The sequence below is a fragment of the Festucalex cinctus genome, chromosome 3 (genome assembly GCF_051991245.1).
Source record: "Festucalex cinctus isolate MCC-2025b chromosome 3, RoL_Fcin_1.0, whole genome shotgun sequence".
Lineage (NCBI taxonomy): Eukaryota > Metazoa > Chordata > Actinopteri > Syngnathiformes > Syngnathidae > Festucalex > Festucalex cinctus.
The window spans coordinates 25,324,862-25,352,343 of record NC_135413.1 but is presented as its reverse complement, the minus strand read 5'-3'; the positions used below and the strand labels follow the sequence as shown (position 1 = coordinate 25,352,343).

The window sequence follows — 27,482 nt, the reverse complement described above, 5'->3', positions numbered from 1 at the left end:
CGTCGTCGGTTTTGTTCCCGCTAGACGCGTTCCCACCGCACAAGCTGTGAGAACTCCCACAGCTCGTGGGGGAGCTAGCGAGCGTAACCCCCACGGGAGTGAAGAGCGGCGCTCCTTTTGAGACCTCCAACTTTTTTTTTTTTTTTTTTGTCACAAAGGAGAGAGAAAACAGATGCAAAGCAGAAACAAGGAGACGATTAACAGCCGAGCCGGGCCGCCGGACTCCCAAAGCCTCCACTTTTCAGGGACGGGTGTTGACAAGAACAATTACCACTGAGTCTGATTGCGTCTTTGATCTGGGGTGTTCTGGTTAATGGCCGCCACTGCCAAGGGTTCTGCGCAGGTGGTCACCCGAGACCCCCGGCAGGCCCGAGATGACCCTGCCCTCGCCTCGACGTCGATTATATTGGCAGTTACCAAAAGGTGGCAAAAGTACTCGCACTATGCATTTAAGTTGAGTCTGGTAAAAGTAGAAGTTCTGATTCAACTCCTTTACTTAAATGAAAGTACAGACTCTGAAATACAAAAGTACAAATTTATACTCTACATTACCCAGTTTTGTGGTGGTGATAACTTGAACAGTAACATCAGTTGTTTTTAACTCATTCACTCTTCACTGAATCAACCCCCTTCGTTCCTGGCTGCTTAACTGGATTTTGACTGATTTTGCAAGGTCCACAGAAAAAAAAAAAAAGAAAAGAAAAAAAAAAAAGAACATAGAACGACCAAAATATCAATTAAAAAGTATATTTGCCTCTGCTTCCATTTTGCAGCAATTAGCATTAGAATATAGCTAAGTTTCATCATTTTTCACAAACCTGTTGAAAACACTGGCAAAAAGAGCTTGTTGCAACATAGCCGTGGCTGATCTCTTATACTCTGCTGCCACCTGATGGACGTTTTTTTTGTAGTAACTACCATTGTTTTTAGCGACCTCTTCATGTCATCAGCTGTATCAAAGCTTTCTCTATGTTCTAGCATTTAAAAAAAAACAAAAAAACAAAAAAACAAAAAAAACAAAAAAAAAAAAAAAAAAAAAAAAAAAAAAAAAACCCTTATAAATGCATTTTGGGGAATGAAGGACAATGTATTTGGGTTTGAATGAGTTAAAAGTGAGGTGGTAGCTAAAATTAGTCCAAATTTTATGCTATCAAAATAATAAGTTCTCAAAGTGTTGATAATGTTGCAAACAACAAACAAAAAAATTGCAAAATTAGCTAATAATTCAAACGGGTTGGGGGTGCTGTCACCTTGTCTGTGTGTTTTCAGATTAGATTTTTCATAGGTGCTTATGAAGATTTTTCAGAGGTGCTTATGATGCCACAAATCATTCTTGAACCTAACAAAATCAAACTGTGCTCTTAAATAAAGATATAAATCGGGAATATCTTGCTTCATCACATCTGCTGAGTCATCATCGTTAATGATTCACATTTGTGATTCGCTGCTGTTTTTGCCACCCTATAAGTCTCCAAACTCTCAATCAATCAATGTCTTCTTTACCTCTCTCTACTTGTCTTTTTTTTCCCCACTCTCTAGTCATCAACTAAGGTTGAAAAAATTAACAAGCCTATTTTGACAAAGTAAGGGGAACAACATGCAGATATCTGTTTTCAAATGTAGGGAGTAAATAGTAAAAGAAAAATAAATACTCAAGTACAGTAACCTGCAAATCTATTTAAAGTACATTAACTAAGTAGTTGCACTGCCAAATGTATTTACGACAGTCATCAAATGCCATCTTTACAGTGTGTGATGTGAGCCAATCAGCATTTCACAGGCCGTCAAAAAAAAGGCGGCTGGCAGGGTCAAAAAGAAAACCCACTCCAGCTATACACAGGTTTCCCAAGCAGCGCTCACGTTGAAATATTAATTCTCCTTAAATACTTTAAGCACTTCTAATGACAGTGAGGCTCCGAATCAGCTTTCAAGTGCAAATGATCCCTTTTCTCTTTAACTCTCAATCAAAAGTTGAACTTCTGAAGACGATTAATTTGCCTGGCTAATACGTGCTAATTTAGGATTTCTCTTCCAACTTGTGTTTTTCACGGCTCACAAAACGTAGGATCTCACAACTAACTTGTTCCCCAAGAAAGGCTCGTGGGAGAGGGGTGTCAGATGGCCCTCATTCACCATCTCCTGCAGTGCTATAGCGCCATCTAAAGGCTGCGTTCAGACGTGCAACAAAGAACTCTGCATGACCCCTTTTGCAGGATGTATAGCGCATTCATCTGGCTCTGCATCTTAGCGGGGAAAAGAACATCTAAAGGAGGTTATTTTATGAAGATTTTTTAGCTGTCACAGTTCCTCGCTGTTGTCAAACTCTTGAAAAGCTCCAAATCCGAGGCTCATTACAGTAGCACAAACAAGCTTTGGGGTGGGAAGGGGGAAAAAAAATGGAATTTTCTTGTTTGTATTTGTTTGTGAAAATGTTGAGGACCTTCCAGAACTTCTTACTTGTTTTAAAGAGTGTAACAACACAACATTTTACCTAATTAGCAAGATACTTATTACACAACATCTTCAGTACACTGGTGGAAAACTCAACTCAACTTTTTTTTTTTTTTTTTTTTTAACAACTTCCAACATTCAGTGCCATCACAAAGCTTTTAAAATATGACCCAGGGAAGTCACCTCCACACAGAGATATTCCAAACGGGAGGCAGACGAGCTAACGACGGCTTCGCCGCCACCATTTTTTTTTTTTTTTTTTTTTTTTTTTTTTTTTACTGACAACACACACAAAAATAGTAAAAAGTTATCAGTACTATTTCATTTTAGTGTTGCCCAAACTGTCTAAAAGTAGGATTCAAAGGGGACTAAGACATCTGAAGGCTGATTCAGATGTGTGTCCCAAGAGTTTGTGAATATTCCAGTATGTCTCCAGTATACAACCGAGTTTCGTTCCCATGGCAACATAAAATGAAGTTGGATCACTAATTGACACCAATGCAGTAGTAAAGTCCCAATTACAGTATGATCACATATTTTTTTTTTATGCTTTTGTGCTTATTATTTCACTCCATACCGCTCAAAACGGCTTATGTCAGTACCATTTTTAAACCAAGGACTTTCTATATTTGGATTTTTGTTGTGGTACAAATGTGGAACATATTAGCTAAGGTACAGAAAGTGTAACTGGTTGGAACGCGAGCTACAAGTCTCCTCCGTAGACAAATACAGTGCAGCTCATCTTTTGGCAGGTCAGGAAGTCATCTGTTTCCTTTCCAACAATGAATTTATATGCAAGTCTGAACACGGCTATCACTAACCGGCGCTAACACTGTTGTAAGTCATAGCTAGTTAGTTACTAGTTATTCTCTCCGAGATGTAGTTCTGGTGAAACGCCTTCAGAAACGTCAGTTGTACGGATTCCACGTCTGTAAAGATGGTCGTGTAAAGGGAACTACACTAGTCACACCGTCTGTTATCTTTTTTTTCTTTTTTTTTCCTTTTTTTTTTCTTTTTAATAATTACAGGTTCTTGATTTTACATACGCAAGCAGTTATACAGCAGTTATATTTACATGAAATAATCGTATGACAAACACGGGTAAGACATAAATATGAAGCAGCAAAAAAAAAATTAAAAAATGAGCAAGCCTTCTTATTACCATCTTCAACATTCAATGCTAGTGCGATCATACCATCTAAAATGTTCCTTTTCGCATCCTTTTTGTGTCTCAGGCATGATCCGTCATGCGATAATTTGAATACACGCCAATGAGGTGCTTCATAATGCATACATGCATCTACATAAACAGGATAAAAATGGAGGCAGCATGCCGCGCCGAGGTCAGAAAATTGGCCCGCGGGACTGAGTGATATAATAGCTAAGTATTTCTGGTAAAGCACTCGGCGAGGAACATCCCCACGGTCCCAGCAGAGGCCGCGGCGGCGGTAATGCATTACAGGATGTATGCGGTGTAAAAAGGCTCACGCCGGTCCACCCGGCTTGATAAATAATGTATTGTAATGTATATTGAAGCGGCGGCGCAAACTGCAGCCTTTCCTACCGGCGTACCCCGAGAAGCAGACACTATAGTGGTATAATTATGCACATCGCAGAGGCAAGCAGAGGCCATCTGTCAATGTCGGAATCAGTTACCTTATTACCACTGCCTAAAGATATAAAGATAGGAGTGGGAGCCGCTTTCATTAGAGCGAGCGCACGGGCGGCGTACTACGCCGTGGACGGCTCCAAACGCTAACCTAATTGCCGATGATGACTGGGAGGAGAGGGCGCTGTACGGAGGCTGGCCTCAGAGTGGGCAGGGGCATGGCACGCCGAGGCCCACTCGTTAGCCTTTTGAGCTAACACGGTCGTTTTCTGTTTGATGAATCAGTAGTGACTTGAATTGAGATGTGAATTAGGTGTTGAAACAAAGCATAATCTGAATTTTTGTATTCAAGTGGGAATCAAAACATATTGTCGTGTGTATTAGTGCCACATCACATGCCACATGTTAGCATAGCATGTGATGTTCCACCAGGTTAGCTTAGCGCTACCTAGTTACTACGATAAAATGAGGATGGATTTAAACCGAAAAAACGAAAAACCGGGATAAGGGGGGGGCACACACCATTGGCCAGTATACGGTGAGAGATCTTGGATTTTAAAATAAAAAGGAAAACCTTTCCATAGGTTGATACGGTTGCATCAGTATGTTGGACGCATACAGTCTTGGGACGCCATTTTGGTAAAGTGCTTTGGACAACATGAACATATGGTGTCGATAAAGCAGTCCAGTTAATAAATTTGATTTTTAATATTTTTGGACTATGATATGTTTTTCAGCAAAAGTACAGTACAATTAGTAATTAACCAGTTCAGGATTTTTTTTTTTTTTTTAAATGGGTATTAAAGTTCCACAATTTTCGGTTTTCAGTTACAGCCAATAATAGTCATTTCTGTGCATCCCTAATCACTATTTATGTGTTGTGCTGTTTTGCTCTTCTAGAGAAAATCAGTAAGCACAAAAATGCCATTTTTGTTCTGATTGTGTGGTGGTCCCTCACATGTTAAAAATCAGATAAAGATTCTATAAAGATTGTACACCGCCTTTAAAAAAAAAAAAAAAAAAAAAAAAAAAAATCATCTACCTCCTGATTAAAGTTGTGTGTCCTCAAACTCATGTGCATTCCATACCTTTGTGCTCAGGTCTTTTCTCTGACCCGTCACATATCCAATGGCAAACATTTTCCTCAATCTTGCCTCCCACTCTGCTTCTTATACAACCGCCTGCATTGTTCTCCACCTTCCTATGTATCTGTGCATCTTGTCATTCCAGGCGAGGCTGAGATACGTAGGCCTAACAGCCTGAGGGCGAATCACTCCTCGGGATCAGCGCGAAGGGCTTCGCAGGATACGCCAGGTACGAGTTTGCGTGCCATCCTGAGACGGCGCAGACGGAAGGAAAGGTGGCCAAAGGCGAGCTTTTTTTTCACTACACGCCCCGTCTGTGACCGCCTCCTCACCCTGACGAGTGTGCGCTCTTAATCATGACATTACAGCGTGCCGCTCTTGAGGGGGATTGACGGGGGCGATTCGAGATTATTTTAGCTTAGGACCTCAGATCACGTCGCCTCATTAAAAACAGCTAAACAGAGACATTTAAAACGCCGGTTCACATCTCGGAGGCAGGCCGTCACTCCTCCACGTGATCCTCCGCCGTGATCCCTCCTCACACCGTCCCTCGGGTTGGGGAGGCTTTGTGCACACGCGGCCCAAACTTCGACTCTAAAGTCGTCAGAAGTGAGGGAGAGCCATGCGGGCTTTGATTGAAGGATAAAGCGCATACACATGGGGCCAAAACAGAAGGCAGACATTGTTGTTGCACAAACGGGGAGGGAACCAGCGTTTCTCCCTAACGGGACAAAAATGTCTCACCTGAAGGGTCAAAGGTGATTCATGAACGTGAGGCTTACCAGAAAGGCGATGAGGCTCCGTTGCGTGTTCTCCCATTGAAAACAGCTCTTAATGTACCGTAACGTGTACAGAACTGCTGTGCTGATTTTCCGAACCCGATAGATATTATTGGCAAGAACCTTAATGAAGAAGAATTGCAGAAAAACACCCGTTAGTATTAATGGATATAAGAAACATGATGTTTATGACTGATAACATGTGGTGGACTAACTTAGAATTTCACACATTTACTTCAAAAATAGATAGTTCATTCAATAGAAGAGGTAAAAAAAAAAAAAAAAAGTTAAAACTTGTAGTTAACTTTAATAACAAATTTATAAATCTGGGTAACTTTTAATTTATTTAACTTTTAATTTAAAAATTTATTATTAATTTGATTTAAATTCATTCATCACTTTATCAAAAACATTAAATGAATATATGAAATAAATCTTAATTTATTTCATTAACATTAGAATTAGAATTTACAATGAAGTAATCAATAGATTATTTAATGAGAAAAAAATTTACCAAAAAATTAATAATAAAAATGCTCAGTGATAGGAATTAATTATTTCTTTGCCCACCCCTGGTTGATCATAATAGACTACGACTGTCATACCTTTTTCGAGAACTTTGGGTTTTCCTCTGTAAATTTTTCTTCCTTTGGTTGGAAACTTCTAACACCAGCTCGAACCTAGCAAAAGCAATCAAACTATTAATTTCACATTTCAAGTTATCTGATTCATCTTTCAAAATGTTTTTTTCTGCTTACTTTATTGTATATAACCTCGAACACGAGCGTAATGGTTCCTTTGGCTGGGCCACTCAAGTCCTCTTTCTTCAAGTAGAGACAAATCTGCTGCTCATTTTGAATCTTTGAACACAGTCAGACATATTGTGAACATTTAACTTTTTAATTGCTTATATACAAAAACTGTAGAAGGCTTGTAAAAGTGTTGGCGGTGTGTCTCCTGTATTTGCCATGTCCACAGAGTTGAACATTAATCGATGATGTGGTTAGATGGTGATGAAGTGCTTCCACCACGAGTGAAAATACAATCTATGCTTTTAGAAACTTACAGTCAATAACGGAATGGCCACTTTTCCCAAAAAGCCTGCCGCTTTATCTCCGTTTTCATCCAGGACGGTCAGCTCCACCACATCATGAATGTCCTTAACCGGGCTGCAGCACAACAGCAGCAGACGTGCTGTAATATAAGTTATCAGGGGAAAAAATATATATATATGTATGCCAGTGACCTTCTTACAATGTGATTGCTTTGTTCCACTCCGGATTGACGCTCTTGTAGACAGTGTGGGTTTGAAGTTTGCTATTTCCCAGTGCAATCACACAATAGGGGTTGCTTTTCCCTGCAAATGGCAACGCTGCGTTAATAACGAAGACATCAAATCATCGTGGAAAAAGTGGCGTGGTGAATGGTTACCATTGATGTCTGTAGCAGGGAGCTCATTTGCTTTTAAAACCTTGACTTGGAGGAAACCGATTTCTCCCATGCATTGATATGACTTGCTAAGGCTCTGCAGGAAAACAAAAAACAGGAGAGAAAAAAAATACACTATAGACAACATCCACTTGATTAAAGTGAGCAAACGTAATGATTAAGCTCAGATTTTACTGTAAATATATGTTGCTAGTTTACTTTCAAACTCAGCTTGTAAAAAAATAAAATAAAAAAATAAAAAATGTGAGTCATGCATACTGATATTGCCACAGAGGAAAAACCCGGCACCCTCACAGTGGTCAATGGAGACTTCAATTGAACATCTTCAACTTGTGCTACATAGGGATTAAAATTATGTAATTCCTGTATGCAAAGCGCCAGTGTAAAGGGAGCGATGGTGTATTTTCAATGGAGAAGATTGGGTTTGGTTATTTATGACTGCATTAAATAATGTTTATTTCTTTAACACACTTGAGATTTGCCAGAGCACTATTATATCATTTATCTGTTTTATTGGGAGTTCACTTTTTTCCATCAGCATCTGTGCAGCCAATTCCAAAAGTAGTCGCCGGGTTGTCATGGAAATGAATGTGAATGCCATGTGCAGCTTTGCTGCTACAGTAGAAGGGAGGTGATCTTTTTCGCCCAAAATGTACCGGTGAAGGTGGTGGTATGAAATTTGCTGGACTGTGACATAATAGTGGGGCTGATTTGCATACTGTCCTTATACAGACTTTCCATTGAGTACTTAATGTGACTTATAGGGGAAGTCACCCTTAAACTTAAACATTTCTTGACAATATGTTATGTGTGACCTCACTAGTCTAAACATGACATTCTGATTAATATTACATTTGTGGAATATGAGTTATGCAGCAAAATCCAGCCATTTTTTTCCCATCTTGGGTGCGGCCATCTTGCCACTTGCTGTCGACTGATGATGACATTACAGTTAGTCAGGGCAAAGGCGACGATCAATCACAGCGCACCTGTTTACTGAAGCTGCGCTGTGATTGGTTGTTGAGCAACTGCGATGTCATTTTTCCTCGACAGCAAGTGGTAAAATTGCCAACTTCTGAGCTTGATAATTTTTCTGTTTATAAACATTATATACATATTGTCAATATATATATATTTTTTTTGATTGACTTCCCCTCTAACACTATTATGGTTATAAAATCTGTAGCTATTTCACTAGAATGAATGCAGTTTGTCTGCACAACCCAAAATTTCCTGTTACATTTGTGCAAAGACTCACAAATTTTGCCACCACAGCGTCTCTCTCGTCAGGCTTCTCCAAAGGAGCGGTCTCAATGTCGGAGACCGAAACCCCCCAGCAGCGTCGGAGAGTGACCAAAAACACCAGCCTGCCCTTTCCTGGATCCAGCATTTGAGTGTAAAGCTGCCTCTCGTTAAACACAAGGTTGGATACGTCAACCTCAAACCTGCAGCACACAGAAAAAAAATGGGGAGATGGTTGCACCTGGAAAAGTAAGCTACATTAACATGACCCAGCAGGAAGTACTCACATTCCCCACGATTCCTCACCCTTCCTGCCTCTCTTTAAATACACCTCCACCTGCAGAGGTTCCTGGTTATCTGCAAACTGATTGAAGTCAAAGCGCTCTCTCCACTGGGGATTGGCTTGAATGCAGAGGTTCTGCGGGCCAATAAAGACAGACTCATCTCTTTACACGCGCACATTTACATTAAACGCGTTATCAAACTGAACAGTGCCGGCGTGACAGGTGGATTAAGCCGTCATTGCAGGACAACCAGCCGAGAAAACGAGGCGCTCGTACACTCGAGTGGCCACGCGGGGATTGCAAACGCTGACAGCTCCCAATTAGAATGGGCTTTGTTCGACAAACAAACAAACAAGTGGAGAGGGACGGCTGAGAGGTTTACAAAGAAATGACACGACAGCAGCGAGGCGTCGCCGACTCGCCGGGTTGGGGAGGGTGGAAGTGGGAAGAAAAAAAAAAAAGTCCAGGTAGATGAACAGAAGCGTGCTGGGTATGCAAATGAAAAGAGGCAACGGAGCCCGGCAGCACCGAGTGAGTGGCAGCCCGGCCCACTCTAATGAGCTGCCTGTGCCACGGCCCAGTGAGCCAAGGTGGAGGTGAGTCACACGCGGGTACCCCGCTGCAGCGGAGGAGCCCCGACCGCCAAGAGAAAAGACTTGAAGTAAAAAGAGTGTGTCACGAAGAGACAGGAGAGCGTGAGAAAGCTGGGAGGCTTATAAAGGGCCCGGGGAGGCTTTTATTTTTGAAAAATCTAACCTTGCTCTTGTACTTCTGATCGCCCAGACGAAAGCGGACATAGATGTCGCCTTGGCCGTGCTGCGGCAGATCCTGGCCCTCCACCAGGGTGATGGCGAGAGCCCCCGTCCACAAGCGGCTCTTGGACTGACTCCTCTGCATCTCAGCCGGGCTCTGGTACTGCGTCGCCTTCTGTGTAATGCAGATGTTACCAGAGGTGAGAAGATGGTTCAGGTATCTTATCTGTATGTGCGTATTTTCATTTATTTTTTGCTGATGACTACGTTTACTCCCAACTAGTGCTGTCACTATCGAATATTTTTAGACTCGATTAATCTATCGATTATTCAATCAATTAATCGACTAATCAGATTCATTTAAATTTTACATTAAAGTGTATTACAAAAGCAGCTTTTTCTCTGATTTTTGTTTATTCACCAATGATTGCTGTTTATTTCGTACTTCATATTTGTATAGTAAACAATGAACGATTACTGTTGATATGCTGAAATAATAGAATTTGGACAATTTTAAAATAAAAACAAATGGCTCCAAACGCTTACTCCATTATTAAAATAGTTGCTGATTAATTTGCTAATCAATTCATTTTGACATCTACTCCCTACAAAAACAAATACTTGTAATTTTCTACCATTACTTTGCTCAACGTTGGTTTCAGTTGTGTCTCATCTAGTTTTGCACAATAAGAGAACATAAGCAGAGTTTTGTTGCTGCAATGGGAAAATCAACCAATTATTCGAACACACATGGAAAAACAAACACGCATATTAAACAGCCATTATTCACAAAATTGACCTAGTCACATTTTTGTTTATTCCTGTGGAATCTATACTGGAGCTAGTCACTGAGAACCTCACGTATTCACACTTTTTGCGCTCTTTCTTTAATGGCTCAAGATGCCACAATATGCTGCCAAAGCCTTGGCTTAATAAAAATAATATTTGTTGTTAAAGAAACATGTTGACAGGGCTGGACTGGCGCAAAAATAAATAAATAAATAAAATATAAATATTTGCCCTGGCATTTTGAACCAGCCTGGACTGACTCTTGGCTAACATGAGTTCTGCCACTGATATTTATTGATGATGTTTCAGTTTGCTATCTATATTCGTTAATGGATTAACGGACTGGTCCCTCTAAATTGTGGGCCAGTCTCTTGGGGTATAATGCAGGAAAATAACCATTAAAAAGCACTGCATCGGCCCCAAAAGTGGACGGCCCACCGGGCATCTGTCCTGTATGCCAGATGGCCAGTCCAGCCCTGTTGAAGGATACATCGCAAATGTTCCAAAATTTTAGCATAACAGGGAGGAGCTAAATTTAGCATGGCATGCTAGTGAAAATTGCAGAGAACCATTTTTTCAAGATCAAATTATCTGTTTATGTTGTAATTGTAATGTTGGAAGGTGAATTTTAAACAATAATAAACTGTTTGGGGAAAAATAGTTTCTGGTACATGTCAGGTTTAAAATTAAATTAAGTAAACTGCTAATGTGTGACTGAATAATAATTCTACGGTAGTTAAGAAATATTAAAACATTGCAGACAGTTTGACATTCCATCAAAATGGTTACAAATCGGCGGTCGGGGAGGGTCCCGGAAGGAAATGATATTCCACCTTGAAGCTTCTACTGCACGTGCAAATTGTGCACGCTCCCCACCGCATAGACGTTCCCGCCTCAGCCTGACAACTCGTCATGTTTCGCCGAGCGTTTTAAAAGTAAGACAAGGGTTTACACTATGCAACACATCTCTGTTGGAGGACATTAGCACATCTCTTTTCTGACAGGCAAGGCTGGCAAAGAGAGAGGGAGGAAAGGGAGCAGGACGACAGCGAGCGAGCAGCCAGATGTCCCGGGCTGTGACAGTCCCACTCATCACTGGCTTCCAGGCTGAGTGTTGGGAGTCAGGACACTTGGCACGCTGCACCGGAGACAGCAGGCGGCAGTGAGTAATGATGCACGGCGAGCGCGCACACGGCTCTCTCATCAGCATATTATGCAAAAAATGCAGCATGCATGTATGGCCCACATTACAGCGTCTTCGTATGTGCAGGGTACATCCTTGAGATTCATATACGTACTCAATGGCCACAACATTAGGTACACTCGATGAAGTCCAGTCGCAAAAATGATGCCTTTAAAAAGTTAATACTTGATTTTGAGAGCTACTACTTATAGTTTACACTTACAAAGATGCAAATTAATTATGTTATTGCTTTTTTTTTTTATCCTTTGTGACATTTATTTGCAGTATTTCACAAAAGCAAGATAACCCCTCACATTTCTCTAAATATTCTATTATATCGCTTCATGGGACTTTGCGTCAATGGCAAATAGTCTGCAGCTTGTATTACAGTGAAAATTCATAATCCCCTCAAAATAAATCAACACACAGCCATTTGTGTTTTAAAGCACTGGCAACAAAAGTGAGTACACCCCTAACTGAAACTGTTTCAGAGATGCATGAAGTTTTGTTGGGATGCGCAGTCAGATGAGAGGGGCGGTATGGTAGACAGATGTGTCACGTTTTATGGACAAGTTAACAAGCAGATAAAATGCTACCTAATATCATGTCAAATTATTCTTACATTTAACCTAACAAAAAAAATTACTTAAAGAGTAAAAAAAAAATATATATATATATATCATTAAACCCGTTCATTGCCACTGACGCCTATAGGCGTCAAATATCGATTTTTAGCTGGGCTGCCAGTGAGTGAATTAAGTGCACTTGCTCAAGCTCAACTTAGCTCCTGTTTGACATACTGTACGAAGATTGTCTCGGTTGGAGATACTTCCTTGGACCGTCAATACTACTTTCCTATTTATTCTGGCATCTTTGGGTGTTTTCAGGAAAACTGGTGAAAATACAAATGTACGTGAAATTACTGTAAAACAAGCCAACAGAAAAGCATGGAAAGCACAACCTTGACATCCCGTTCTGCAGAACAATGAGCGGGGTTAGCTGTCGTTCATTGTCATGACCGCAACACCTCAAAACGGGCGTTCTTGTGAGGTTTCAAGTGTTGTAAAGCAATCCTTTGGGTATTTTCATGAACTCATATAACAGAAGTATTGTTTCGACACCTGTGTTGTAAAAAGCATGATATGTCTTCTTTAACATAACATGTGTTCTCATGCCTTGCATTAGTCAACATGTCGGAAATTGAGGACAAGCTCGGCAAATGGACTCTTCCCGCCGGACACCGCAGAGGGAGTAAGACAGAGCGGCCTTGATATGTTTCCCTGTTAGTGTTCCCGTGAGGCTGCTCATGGTGCTGTAAAAACACAAACAGCAGAGAGGTTCCGTCAGGCCGGCGGTAATTAAAGAGCAGGAGCATCATTGGCTCAAACCTCTTTGATTGTCCGGCTTCTCGGGCTGGAAACAAACAACTCCCCCGCCGCTCCAGCCCCGCTACGGAGGTCGCAACCTGCTTTGCCACCCAATCCGGAGGGGATCAAAGCTCATCTCGGGGACCTGAATTAACACGGAATAGCGCAGGCGAGGCCCTATAAATATCAGCCCTCTTCAAAAGGATGGAGAACAGAGGGAGTGGAACGGCGATAGAAAACAGGCCTCAGCCAAGTCGTCCCAAGTGTTTATCTTGGCCACGTTTCTATCTCAGCGGCCAATAAAACAATTCCACTTAACTGTAAGTGGCCCCCGAAGAGAATCTATTCCTGGTCCTAAAAAGGGCCGCACGATGGCTTCCATATGGCGAGACAGCATGGGGACAGGCGCGACGAGCTCAGACCCGGGTCTATTTGGCCGCCGCCTCGCCACTGTCCGTCCGCAGCTGCGGCATCACTCCCGAACATCTGGGTTATTGCCCACTTTTGCCTGGGAATTATCAGCCGTGCCGATCTTCGGCATGTTGCTCTGGCAGCCTGCCGCCTTTGCCGCCAGAGCCTCCCTACACACATTTGGAAACGGAGTTTGTACTCCCGTCTCCTCCGTGGTGGCAACACCCACGGGGAGAACAAGCAAAGATAGAGGGGGAGTGGAGCTGTAAAAGCTGGCGATTCAGCACTTCCAGGATAGGTGTTAAACGCAGTAAGATATTGTCAAAAATGATACGAGGGAGGTGGGGGCTGGCATTGTTACATTGTCAAATTAGCACTATGACTTAGGCAGCGGAAACCCGTGCAGAGTCCCACTGCACATTTCCCATCTCCCTTTGAGTACCTTTAACCATCTGTAGTGCACGGAAATGGCTTCATTCCTTTGTCATCTCGTTTCAAATTGAGATTGTCTGCTGGACCATCAAGAGACGGAACAGTGGCAGATGTAGAAGACCGCATAGGTGTGAATATAAACCCACTCGATGCGGCGCGAGTCGGTCCCGAGCAGCCAGCCGCACAACTGTTTCGCACTGAATCTAATTATGGCAGCAGTGCACCCGAAAGCCACTTGAGAGGCGACACAACTTTGTTTACTACAAAACGCAATTACCGTTCTGTAATATTCATCTAAGAGTCCCTTTCAGGACAACGCGTTGTCAATGTTATTATTTTGGTTTGGATCAGAATATTATATTGTGTCTTTTCTGCTGAAAAATTGCAAATATGAAGGCGCACTGTGAAACCACCATCGTGGCGCTGAAACCAAGGTTACAAAAAAAAAAAAAAAAAAAGTCCACAGTCCATCCACCTTGTTCTTTGTTGCACAATAACACAGTGAGCTACTGCCCCCTAGTGTTCACATCACAAAACTCATCATGTTGGAAATGTTACCTTTGGCTTTTTGGCTGGATATCTCTGTACAAAGAAAACATGGACAAGAGTCAAAAACACGGTTTTCATTGCTGGGCATACTTTCCGTATCACAAATACTCACCCACTTTCGTTTGAGGGTGGCGTCTCGAAACATTAGGCACACATCCACGAAGATGACTCCCATGTCGCCCTCTTTGCTTTTAGGATCAGTGAGGGGCAACTCCAATTCATAATTCCTACAGAGACAGGTGACATTTCATTTTCATGTTACATATAGTCCTAGAAAAAAAAAAAAAAACAATTATGCTGTCAAGCCTCTTTTAAAATGACAGTAATATCTCAGTGCAGGACAAAAACTGTGGATTAAAAAAATGGAAAAAACACTTTGAAATACATCTCTATTGTATGGGATTGTCTGTGTTCTCCTTCATTAAAACTGCACAGTCACAAAAATAATAAAAACTATATTTCAAAACAAATAGCACACATTTGTCAAGGGAAGCCTGTACTTTTTTTTTTTTTTTTTTTTACCTTAACATGGATTTGTGAAACTCAATAATTTTGAATATTGTGAAAATGTTCTTAAATTTAACTGAATTGATACACATGAAACTCCTATATTATAGAAATTAAATAAACACATTGGATTTTTTTTTTTTTTTTTTTTTAAGAATTCCTACCTAACTTCTATAATAAATTCATCTTGTATTGTTTTAATCGTAATTTTCTAATTTCTTCAGATGGTAAATTGTGGGATTACATTGACTAATTTACCAACTTAAAATATGATATTTTTTTTTTTACCAATATCAAAATGTTTTTGATATAATCTATTGGGAGATTTCATATTTTGAAAATGTGAAATTTCCCAGTCATGTGTAATTAATTTATATTTATATAAAATTGATGCTATATATAATAGTTATGTGTATTTAAGTGTCACTTTTTGAATTAAATCCAGAAATAAATGAATTTTTCTTCCAAATTCACAAGTATCGAACTGCACCTATATGTCCTCAACAGCAAATCCATGTATAGCATATACAGTATAGCAAGTGGTTGACTGGATGGTTTATATGACCGTGGTGCTAAAGCTGTCTAATAACATTGATGGGGAGTTTTTATGAAATACTTTTTTTTTTGCTGTAAAACACATTTCATTGCCTGCACCTGTCTTATATTGTTTTCATAACTCACAACACAGATGTAAAGGGACTCCACTCACTTGTAAAGTTCGAGGTTCTTCAGCGCGATGGTGCTAGAACCCATGAATTCATCGGTTGTCAAATTTTTATCATAGACCTGCAATGAAACGGAGTAGATAAATGATCGATTGAGAGGGTTTCGGATTGTGTGAAATCACATATTTTCCATTCAAATCAAACGTTTGAGGACAACCACGCCTACCCGAACATCCACAATATGCTCTTTGTCCCGCAGGGGATACGAGAAGAACTCATTCCATCTGGGATTCAAGTTTCTATAAACCACTTTGCTCTTGTAGAACTGCTTTCCTTCCAGTTTGAACTTCACGTACGGGTCGCTTGTACCTTCAAAGCACAACGGGTACATATTAGCATAATGCATCGCGTCGTCGAGGTCGTCAAATTGTCTTATATAAGAACACACATGCACCGAGGAGGAGGAGGAGGAGGAGGAGGAGGGAGGTGTACCACACACACTGCCGTTTAATTGTGAAAGAGCCGAAACGCTCGCCAGCGTGAGACCAACAGAACGCGAGAATCTCGAAGCAACCAGTGTTAATCTCCCAAGCTTGTTAATAAAGTCTGGGGTGAGGGTATGAGACTTCTTTGTTTCTGCAATTGCCAAAAAAAAAAAAAAAAAAAACATTTCCATGCCTTCATTTGTGTCGGGGTGGGGGATAAAGGGGTGCCGGAGAGAGCCTGCAGGGATGCTTGAATCACACGACAAAGGCCCTGTGGGGATGGGCTGTCAGGCCTGTCAGCTCCCTACTCCAAATGAACATCTCGCAAAAGGCAGGCAGGACCCACAGCAGCTCCACCCTGCCAGCCTGTGACAGGGAAACCTCCAGGCAACTTGACAGGAGGAGAATGTGGCAGCTCGTGAGGAGAAAAGCTCTGGCACAAGCGAGGGTCGGTGACGATGGAAATTAATGGGGGAGGCGAAACCCAAAGAGTGCGAGAGGGGGCTGGTGGCGTGGGTCCTTTTCAGAATACGTAATGACAATGTACGCCCTTGGCGAGCCTTTGGCACGCCGCTGATTGTTGGGCAAACAGGGGCGAGGCACGGAACGTGTGTGGGTTGCATCATCGCCGAGCCATCTTGTCAGCGACGAGGGCACCCCGGCGCCCTTTGCTATCACATTGAGATGGGGGGGATACGTTCAACCCCAATTTTGGGGTTAAGAAAAAAAAAAAACATCTGTACGCTCATCCACAGTGTTGCCTAAACAAGCTTCCCTTTCTTTTAATTTTGCATATTAAGTATTTTGGCCCTGTAACTTCATTTGAATTTTAATGTTTTAATTTTTTCATCTCGTGTGGTTTTAGCATGGCGGATGAGTGAGAATATGTAATGTACGATGCATATTAGGGCCACGTATAAATAAATATTTTTTCCCAGATGGGAATTAATATTCTGAGAAAAAAAAAACACTTCCACTGTGCCGCCCATGACTGAAACAAAAACTAAAATGAAAGCTTGACTAAAGGACAACAAAACAGACTGCCAAAAACAACACCAATCAATTAGCTTACCAGGAAGTAAAATTCATATCTCTCTTCCTGTTTTTTTTTATTTATAGAACTTGAACTAAATGGATTAATCACTTCATTTAAAATACCGTAAACAACTTTATGGAAGTGTTCCTGCAGCACAACAAAGTGAATATTCGACTCATTTCAGACAGTTAACTGCCAGCGGGAGTGGGAGTGACCCTGTCTTGATGTGTCAGCACTGTGACTGACAGGTGATCAACCAGAATAGGCTCTAGTTCACCCCAATGATCCTGAATGGGGTGCCAATGTTCAGAGCACGATTGCATGGACTTGAGGATACAGTTTCCATCCGCATTTCAGTTTGAATTTGTGAAATTTTAATATCCTTTATCATATTCTTTGCGTTCTCATACTGGTCGGACAGCATACTTCTCAAGTGTGATGACTGCACATGACCACAAGCTTTGGCAGGAGACGACATCCTCGCTAGCAAATACCAGCTGCGTCCCATCTTGCCTTCAAACACTTTTGACAATCTTCTTTTTTAAAGGGTCCAATGGGCCCAAAAACAAAGCAGTGAAAGATCAGGTTAGGGCAGATTGTAAATCAGTCAAATGTTTCCGTATTGTAATGTTCACCTACCGCGTTTGTCTCGGATGACCAGGTTTTGCCCACGTTTCAAACTGATGCAAAGCAGGTACCTCTGGAGCGGGGCCGGGACTTGGAGGTCTGACCCTGTTGTTGAAAACTGTCCGCCCCCCAAGGAAAACACATTTATATTTGTCTACATTAGTTATGTGAAAACCTTATTTTTGGCAAAATAGTCACTCACTGAGCTTTCGAGAGGGTCTAGAAGAGTTTCATCAAAGAATTCACATGGTTCACTGGACATCTGTATGAAGAACAAATCAATATGACTGCAGGGAATACAAACATCTAAGAAGTTAATGAAGAGAATGTAAAGTGAGCCAATGGATGTTTTCTGAACGCGAGGATTGAAGCCCTCTAAACTGAGGACCACTTGCGTTGGTGCAGAGTTGAGTTGGTCGTCAGTTTACAGCGGTTTACAACATTTATCTTTTGAGTTTATAAACAGCTTTCATTAAACAAAATTATGCAATGATGAAAGAATATGCGGTCACACGGCACAAGAATATTCAGTTACTTCCATACATACTACTTCTGATAGTTTGGTATTAATAGTACTGACAGTTAGTTAAGACTTACTTAACGTCAGTCGATATTGTGTCTGCAGTTACTAAGCAACTGAAATAACCTGACCATAAACGTCAAATTCATGCAACAACAAAGACATAATCATCAATAACAAAATATATTATACACAAATGAAAGACATATTAGCGTATTTAAAGTGACACAGATGAAATTCAGCGTTACTCCATTGGCCACCATCCTAGATCTCTTTTTTTGAATACTTAGGGGTCAATGTGCTTGCAATATAATAACGGCTAATGCTTTCACTTGTAGTCTAAACTTACACAGTTCATTCTTGTGGTACTAGTTTGTGTTTTGATCAGCCTGTTTCGAGGGCGCCTGGCTCACACTGACATGATCTGATCTTTGCATTTATGCTGCATTTGCATCAGCAGATATCTCATTCATATCTTGAGTTTTATCCACATTTGGAAGAGGCCTGATCCCGATCCAGGTAAAGATAAAATTGTTTTAGTTTCAACAATACGGTCGTGTTTTATGAGGTTGCGCCAGCACAACACAGTACCACCGATGAATAGATTGGGATTAAGTAGAATGAAAACACAAAAGAAAACATTAGCATGACAAAGCACACTCGCAGAAAAATATTCTAATACTTTTAAATCACATCACCGAACCCACTCGAGTCCTATAAGATTTCGTCTCCACCCTGTGAAGGCTATAATATTCTACAGTTTTTCAAACTATCACATTGCCCATGCAACCTAAAAAAACAATTTCTTCCAATCTTGACTAAACTAGAAGAAAAAAAAAAAGTTGAAAGGTATTAGAGAGGATTTTACTACAAATTAAGATGTCTCACTTAAATCACTTTATCAACCTGTAAGAGACTTGGACTTATGGTTAACAAAAATCTATATCTATCTATATAGAGTATATTATTCATAAATTGTGGACGTGGTGAGGAATGTTAGATTCTCGCCAATTAAATAATGAAGCACCTTCGTTATTGATTGGCTACCGGCTTGTCAATCACACTTCTTGCGTACGTAGCTTGCGTAGGCCTAGCTTGCGGAGGCGTAGCTTCTTCCTACTGTAGCTAGCTCCTCACGTATGTGTTCTAAGTTAACCAACAATGGCAGAGAAGGATACAGGACCTCCGAGCCGTAAGAGAAAGACTGTTTTTGAGGTTGCTGAACGGAAGAGACAAGGACTGAACGAGCGAAGCCAAACAGCAATGGCGTGCGCTAAAGCAGCAGAGAGGTCTGAAGATGGATGCTTTGGTTGGCAAGTTTCTGCTGGGCAGGTAACTTCAGTTTACTTTTTGAGTAAGAACTATACTTTATGTAGCTTGTTAAACATGTAAAATTTTATAATGACACCAGCGTCAATACAGCTCAACGGTTTGTTTATTGGCGCTACGTTTCCTGCATGAAAAGCAGTGATGAAGGCGGGGTGTTTTTACGCACATTGAGAAAACCACAAACAGCTACTGGGCTACTCGTTCGCTACAGAATCCTCTCTAATACCTTTAACTGTACTTCAATCAGTATTCTCCCAGTTGTCATTGAAAACTATGAATAATCGCTGATCTAGCAAGTGTATCTACAAATGTAAATCAAACTGACCTCAATTTCCTCTTGAGTGCCTCCTTCCAGTGACGATTCCTCAATGCTGTAGTCGTTGGTGATGGAGGAAATCACAACATCCGGGTCCAGCCCTTCTGTGTCCGTCAACCACGGCATGGCCACCTGGTCCTCGCCAGACCGACAATACTCACCAGCACACTCTGCGCTGTCCAGAGGTTTACCGAGAGCATCCAACATCAGAGGCGGATTTTCTCTGTGTTCCGACTCGCTCCCTTTTCCAGACGGTCTGTCCTGCCTGAAATTCACAACTTTTGAACGTGCGTTGGCGCTTGATTGTTCTCCCATTGAGTTTGCCCTGGCCAGCGCGTCAGTGATTTTCGCTTTGTCTGCGGGGATGTCCTCGGGTATCCAAGATTGTTCGGAGATCATTGTGGAATTCGGTCTTGGTGAACTGGATGGTGCTTTTGAAAAAACGGATATTGGCATTGGAATAGGTTCAAAATTAAAAATGTTTCCTTTCCTCTTGGCTTGCCATTCCACGGGCGTGTTCGCATTCTTATTTATGCTTGACATCACCACGTTATTAACTTCCTTGTAGAGATTTGGCGAGTTCAATTGGGAAGTTATTCTATCGGAGCCTATATCTGCAGGAAGCCCGGGGCCAATTTCTTTGTCGAAGGAAGTCGAGCCATCTGGGACAGAGCCGCTCTCGACAGAATCACCATCACTAAATCCAAATAATGTAGCCTCGGATGTTTTTGGCAAGGCGGTCTTCGGAGGAAGGGCCTTGTCCTGTTTGGGACCCAGGTCCGGTACTGATAAACTGCGCCTGAGGCCTACTTTTGTTTTTTGCTTGTCTGCTGCCTTCTTACCGGGCTTCATCAGATTGACCAGCATTGTTTTCATTCGGAGATTGTCTATTAACTTCTTTTTCTTGACCTCCATTTTGAGTGTTTCCTTGGAAATGAAATAGGAGACACACATTGACTTGAAATGTGAAAGACGATCGCTACTCTGTGAATCACTTGGTGTCTTATGCTTAGGAATGAACAATATGTATGAACGAATAAAAACACCGTAGCTGGATTCTACCCAGTAACAAAGTGACACTAAAATGTAAAGTTGCCAAAGTCATAACATAATACAAAATTGTCATTTAGCTCAATTATAAACAAAAACAGTGATGACATTAGTGCAATAGTCATTATAAATCCTAAGCATTGTACCTCGACAGTCAGAAAAAACATATAAAAATATATTTCTTTATTAACTTACTCTGCTAGAAGACTGAAGTTCAAAACGAGGTACCTGTTTTGTCGAATGTTGTCCCAAAATCCGAGTTGCTTTCAGTGAGGTGGCCCTACCACATTATGTCTTTGATTTCAAAGGACGTGCGTCAAAACGTGCCAGTCGTCATTGGTGGGAGTGGCCCCACTGGCTGAAACTGGCCATACCTGTCTTACAAGGCGAGTTTTGAAACCTGTGAAATGCAACTGAAGCATTTCAAAGCCGAGCCGTTAAAAGCTACGTTCCAAGGTTGTGCAGGAGGATGAAACGATTCCCGAAATATGACGATCATTTATTGCAGATTATTTTGTTATGTACTGTAAACCCCAAGAGTCCCCGAAGATCAGTTTGAGAACCACAGTGCTAAGACATCTGACAATCGGGACAGTGATGGTGACGGCGGGGGGGGGGAAATACGGCCTCATTTTTTGCTGTGTTGCCCCTGCTTTACTAGTGAAACTCTCTCTTTTGGCTATCCAAATATACTGCTGGATGGATAAAGTGACAAGACGGCGGCATATGAAATATTGGCAATCTCTTGGTCATTTCAGGTCTTCCAAAATGCATCTCTACCACCACACAAGCCCCCCCCCCATGTTTGTTTACTCATCATTTGTGTTTGCAAAGTATAAACTGTCTTTCTCCATCCACACAAAAAGTGAATGTGACAGACCCGCCGGTGTTCAACTGTGTCTCTCCCCCATTCTCCGCCGCCAGTAGAGTGGAGACTGTATGACAACAGATGCGTTTGAGTCTAGGCCCAAGCTTGTTCAATATTTGCCCAGGTCTTAACGGCGGATCAGGCCCACACGAAAGAACCCCGACTTGGCTCCCAGTTGAAAGGCGGGATTTGGGAGGATTGGAACAGGGCAAGCCCCTCCGGCAGGTGGCCCGTAGCCCCTTCTCGTGCAACTCAAACAAGGCCCAAAGCCCACTTGGTTACTCTACACATGCACACTGGACCTGTTCCCGCCTGCTGCGCAGCTGGTCCGAGGAACGGTGAGCCACGAACGCACCTGATAGCACGAAATAGATTTGACGTTAATACACAAGGGATCTACATAAACCCTGTTTTCCCTCTGCTTTGTATCCTCATGTTGAAATTTAATGATGCATACATTAACAATGTTATCATCGTGCAATTTAGGTGCCAGGTTATAGCTGAATAGTCAATTTGTTCAGAATTTTGAAACAAACCACATATAAACCATTTACCTATTTTGTGTTTGTACCTCATAAAATATTAAATGATTCAAATTATGACCACTAATTCTACTTTTCAAACATCTAAATGATGTTAAATCCCCGCTTAATGGCCATTGAAATGTACAAACTAGTACCTGCTCAGTCTTACCGTATGATGTGGAGGAATGCTTCATATATATTACTATGAAAATGAACGTATTGTGCTCAAGGTGGCGTATATAGAATAAAAAACACATTATAGCGGCAGTTTAATACATTAAATCACAAGTTGAGTGGTTTCTATTTTGATTAAAAACATGCAGCGGTTAGAAACGAGCTATTTTTGGTTTCGTTTGGCATACGTGACCGCTTGTTACCTTTCTTCTTCGATGTCATCAATTTACCGGAAGAATGGAACAAAATTACCTATGGTATTAGAGCGTCACTTGCAGGCCGGATGGTGGAACTACAACAATTTTTATTTTACCTTGACCGTTCCTTTCTTATTCATGAATCCACGTGGCTATAGTGTTGCCATGTATGTGGTATATATATTTTTTAAATCAAAGAATATCACATTAAATGGATATTTTAAACGTCTACTTTATTACACTACTGAAGTTAATGATTCTCATTTGAGATTGTCCTGTAGCTTTGAGGAAAACATTTGAAAGGGGCAAATGACGATGTACACTCCAAGTTAATAATTTATGTGTTTGAAGGGAGGAAAAAAAAACAAAAAACACAGTGGATGCAGTATGGCGAGTACACACAATGATAGTTCTCCAGGCCAATAAATGCATTTAATGGGCAAGTCAAAGATGAATTAGACACCACGTCCAGACTGAACATACACTGATGTGTTTAATCAAGTTTGCTACTCTCCGTGTCTGTGTTTTCACAACAAGAGAACAAATGCCATGTCAGCGTTTGTCATTTTTATATATATATATATACACACAGAAAGAGAAAGATATGACCTAAATGACACATTAAAAGCCAATATTTATACTTTTCTGAAAAACAAATTTTGTACAACAAATATCTAATAGCATAGTATTTGAATTGTTCAATAAAAACTTCACTTGAATATTTTTCTTTCCATTATAGGGTGAAAATAAAATAAAACGCAGTTTAACTTAACATTTTTTCTCTTTTTTTTTTTGAAAAACAAACAACTTCATTGTTGGCAACAAAGTCCAGCTTGTGCCGCCAAAACGGTCTGAGCAGTCAAACCGAGAAAACAGCTTTTTACTTTAACTAATTAGGACTACAAACACTGAGCAAACACACACATTTGTGTTTTCTTATATATATTTATAAAAGCCAGTAAGCAAAGCGTGTTTCCTTTCACATTTGTCATCCAGAGCGGAGGAACAGAGTACGTCACTCTTTTGGCCGTGCGCTTTTTCTTCTTGAGAAGCGAGATGGTTTTAGTTTTGTTTTGTTTTTTTTTTGTTTTTTTAACTGAGTGGTGTTGTATTTCTTTGGAATAAGGCATTTCCTACATGTGCATATAGATACTAGAAAATTCCCTGATAGAGTAAAATGGCGTCAAGTGCTAAAAAATGTGTGCTGCTATGTTGGGAGTACTTTTATTGCTAGTTTAGACTGCTATGTATTGTTTAAAGCTGCCACGGGAAACTATTGACTACTTAATGCGTGGTGGGAGGGTGGGGGGGGGGGGTTGTTGTCGTGCATTAATTGTACATTATGAGCATTTGTGGGTTAAATGGTTTTGAGGCTTTTTTAAATGGCAGTTAGTACTGGAATCACCTCATCACATACCTGTAATGGCAGGCAATGAAAAGGTTGTCAATCAACCACAAAAAATAAAAATAATAAAAATATTACCCACGTGCACTGGTAGGAAAAAAATTACACACCAGTTGTACTGACATGAAATTAGGTGGGCAAGTCTATAGTTGTAGGAGCTAGTAAATAACTGGCCATGCACAATTGGAGCTTTCATTTTTAAGTTCAATACATTTGCATCTAATCTTTAAAAACTGTTTGCCTTTTAACCTTCATTTTTGTATATATATTTTTTTATTTATCTTTTATGTACAATGCATTTCAAAAGTATCAGATTTGTTTCCCCTATATGTAAGCTTGGTTTTAATACATGTATTCAAACTCCATGTTACGGTGGATTACAATAATAAAAATATTTTTTTAGGGATAAAGCTTCTTATTATTTTTATTTATTTTTTTCACTTTATTTTTTATTTTTTTTAAACCACTGGTCTGGTCTTTAATTCATCACTGCTTAGCTTTTAGAATTGCATTTCTAAAGAAAACAAAGGAATCTCCAACATCTCAGAAAGTAACATTTTGAAACTTGAACAAAACGTCGCTGTCCTGTAACAAACACTAACTATTTTTCTTTTTTTGAGTGACAAAAATGAGTGACATCCTCCTCCTTCCCCTCGACTGCGTTTTGCTTTTTCTTTGGCTTTTTTGTGATGCCTTCACAGAATGGTAGCAGTGACGAGGAAATTTGTGAAAGAAGTAACCAAAGCAAATGTTTAACTTACTATGACATACATAGTAGTTGAGTTTCACTATAGTGTTTGAACTTGTATAACCGTTAAGGACGGTGATAGTCAAATTTATAGAGCTCATGTGTAATCCCCCATGTGGAAATTTGAACAGTGTTGACCTTTGGCGGTTCCACTATACCGTTGTTACATGAGTGTACGTGTAATTGTGTATGTGATCAGTTCCTGCAGCAGTGGCACTTACGAGGTTAACAGTCTACCTGTGGGTCCCCCCCTTATGTTTTGACATCATATTTTATGTGGTTCATATGTTGCTATGATTTGGTGGGCTCCAAAACTGCATAGATCACCACGGGGCTGTGTACTGGTTGACTTAGTGGTGTGAAGCGAGAAGCGCACGGCCAATGCAGAGCGACGCCCGGGATGTTGATGCCGAGTCGCGCGTGTGCTGATGGAGGGGAAAACGAGTCAAGGCTGTGGCACGGGATTTGATCGGTGATTCCCAAACACTTTGAGGGAATGAACAAAATTGACTTACTTGGTCTGAAATGAGTTACACTGACAGAGAAATTAAATGATCTTCCACTAGATGGCAGTAGGTACAATTAAATTGCTATCCACCTGTTGCCACATTTGTTCATCCACAAAAATATATTCTTTTTTTTTTCTTGACAGCAGTACACACGCTGGCAAAATCATTCTGAAAGTGGCTATTCACGCAATAAAAGCAAAGGTGTTGGCTAAACAATTTTGTGAGGAAAAATGGCTTTCTTTCAATTGGAGATGATCTGACGCGATAGATATGAGTGTGACAAACACGCACACACCAAAAAAATTAAAAAACGAGCTTTGGCTTGTATTACTGATGACGACTGGGCAAGTTGACCTTCATTGCACATTTAACCTCCTGATTTCCTACTTTTAATTTGAAAGGCGACAGTTCCCCCTCAGATTAAGTCAGAATAACAGCAAACTTTACATTCTATCATTTAGCTTAATTTGTGGGGCCCACTTGTCATCCTTAACGTGAAACAGCTTGTCTTGGGAAGCTTAACATTGGTTGGTAATGGAATTTATGAGTTTTTGCCGCATATTCATATTTATGTACAGGGAGTCCTTGAGTTACGACGTAATCAACCTACGACTTTTCGACTTTATGACAGCCGCGCCTTGTCCAGCATTTTGTCCCAAGTCTTCCTGCTAAGCTAGTGCTAGCGCTTGTCTGTGATTGCGCACTGGGAATGGTAAGTACAACATCTTTTTCTTTTTTTTCTTTTTTTTAATGTATTTTAGTCTATACAAGGGCGGCAGTGGTTAGCACGTCCGCCTCCCAGTTCTGAGGACTCGGGTTCGAGTCCAGGCTCCAGCCTTCCTGGGTGGAGTTTGCATGTTCTCCCCGTGCCCGCGTGGGTCTTCTCCGGGTACTCCGGTCTCCTCCCACATTCCAAAGACATGCATGGCAGGTTAATTGGGCGAATTGTCCCTGGGTGTGCTTGTGGGTGTGGATGTTTGTCCGTCTCTGTGTGCCCTGCGATTGGCTGGCAACCAGTCCAGGGTGTACCCCACCTGCTGCCCAATGCCAGCTGGGATAGGCTCCAACACCCCCTGCGACCCTTGTGAGGAGCAAGTGGTTCAGAAAATGGATGGATGGATAGTCTATACAAAGCATTTTGATGTAAATATCAACTTTAACAGTGATATCTGACTTAACGCGCAAATCTATTATGTCATTTTCAGTCGACAGCAAGTGGCAAAATGGCCGCCATTAAGGTGGGTTGATTTTGCTGCTTTAACTCATATTCCATAAATACAATTCAGAACACTGTGTTTAGACTAGTGGCCCATACAGCATATTGTAAAGACAATTTTATGGTTTGACTTCCCTTTTAAAATATGTTTCATATTACAATGAAAGATTTTGGGTCATAGTTTGTGGTGTATTTACATTTTACAAACTAGTCAGGAATTACAAAATAGAGGAGGGGGAGGGCGTCTCTATTACTCAATTTTTTTTCCAAGTGTTTGGTGACTAGCGTGGGGATTACCATTCAACCAATTAAAAAAGCCAATTTCCCATAATATGTCCTCTGCAACATGAACACTCCATTTTTGCAACCATTTCCTTCATTTGATTTTTCTCCTTCCACTCTACATTCTCAACATCAATAAATTAGAGGCCACTTGACATACGTAAATCTTCATGAGTGTGTATGTGTGTGTTTACAGCATGATTTTAGAAACCGTTGCCTGCTCTCTGATTGTTTGCGAGCACAACGGCGAAACAGCAACGACGTAATATAATTGGCAGATGACTACAAACAATCTATTGACACGTTTGCTTGTGAACACCTCTCACCAGTACCTGCTTCCATTCCAAACAGAACCCGGGGTTGTTGAGTAATGATATCATTAGCTAGAAGGACCCTTTGCTCTTGCCTGCTGCACACCCGCCGGCCGCTCTATGTCACCCACGCGTCCATGCGCAGGCGCTTGACCGAGGGACTTTCCCTGTCACCGCCCGCCGGCGCTCGGCCCAGGCCGAGGGGCGAGTGGAAGTCCGCCCGGTGGTCCTCGCGGTCGCTGCCGTCGTAGGAGCTGCAGGAGGAGCTGAGGCTGTCGGCGGGCGAGCGTCCCAGACCCTCCTGTTGCCGGCCGGGGCCCTGCTGCTGCTG

The 27,482-nt window shown here is 41.2% G+C and overlaps 2 protein-coding genes across 10 annotated transcripts in view; both read right to left on the bottom strand.

Moving 5' to 3' along the window:
• LOC144016225 (multiple C2 and transmembrane domain-containing protein 2-like) overlaps positions 1-22,670 on the bottom strand; it is a 49,571-nt gene extending 26,901 nt beyond the window's left edge. Inside the window, exons 1-17 of one of the 4 annotated variants that reach the window (XM_077517077.1) lie at positions 21,113-22,670; positions 19,877-20,794; positions 17,905-17,964; positions 17,715-17,820; positions 15,781-15,923; positions 15,599-15,675; positions 14,495-14,609; positions 14,392-14,415; positions 9,656-9,826; positions 8,903-9,033; positions 8,632-8,818; positions 7,356-7,449; positions 7,179-7,281; positions 6,991-7,093; positions 6,683-6,784; positions 6,530-6,604; positions 5,928-6,047 (exon numbers count right to left, since the gene is read on the bottom strand). In XM_077517077.1, the coding sequence (XP_077373203.1) occupies positions 5,928-6,047; positions 6,530-6,604; positions 6,683-6,784; positions 6,991-7,093; positions 7,179-7,281; positions 7,356-7,449; positions 8,632-8,818; positions 8,903-9,033; positions 9,656-9,826; positions 14,392-14,415; positions 14,495-14,609; positions 15,599-15,675; positions 15,781-15,923; positions 17,715-17,820; positions 17,905-17,964; positions 19,877-20,782 (2,517 nt within the window). In that variant the 5' untranslated portion in view covers positions 20,783-20,794; positions 21,113-22,670. Of the gene's footprint in view, positions 1-5,927; positions 6,048-6,529; positions 6,605-6,682; positions 6,785-6,990; positions 7,094-7,178; positions 7,282-7,355; positions 7,450-8,631; positions 8,819-8,902; positions 9,034-9,655; positions 9,827-14,391; positions 14,416-14,494; positions 14,610-15,598; positions 15,676-15,780; positions 15,924-17,714; positions 17,821-17,904; positions 17,965-19,110; positions 19,840-19,876 lie in introns of those variants that run through there. The other 3 variants (XM_077517078.1, XM_077517076.1, XM_077517080.1) reach the window with 3 other exon arrangements.
• A 417-nt stretch (positions 22,671-23,087) lies between these two features.
• mef2aa (myocyte enhancer factor 2aa) overlaps positions 23,088-27,482 on the bottom strand; it is a 66,044-nt gene continuing 61,649 nt past the window's right edge. For all 6 annotated transcript variants that reach the window (XM_077517081.1, XM_077517082.1, XM_077517084.1 and 3 more), the window contains one exon: positions 23,088-27,482. This exon is cut by the window's right edge. In XM_077517081.1, the coding sequence (XP_077373207.1) occupies positions 27,270-27,482 (213 nt within the window). In that variant the 3' untranslated portion in view covers positions 23,088-27,269.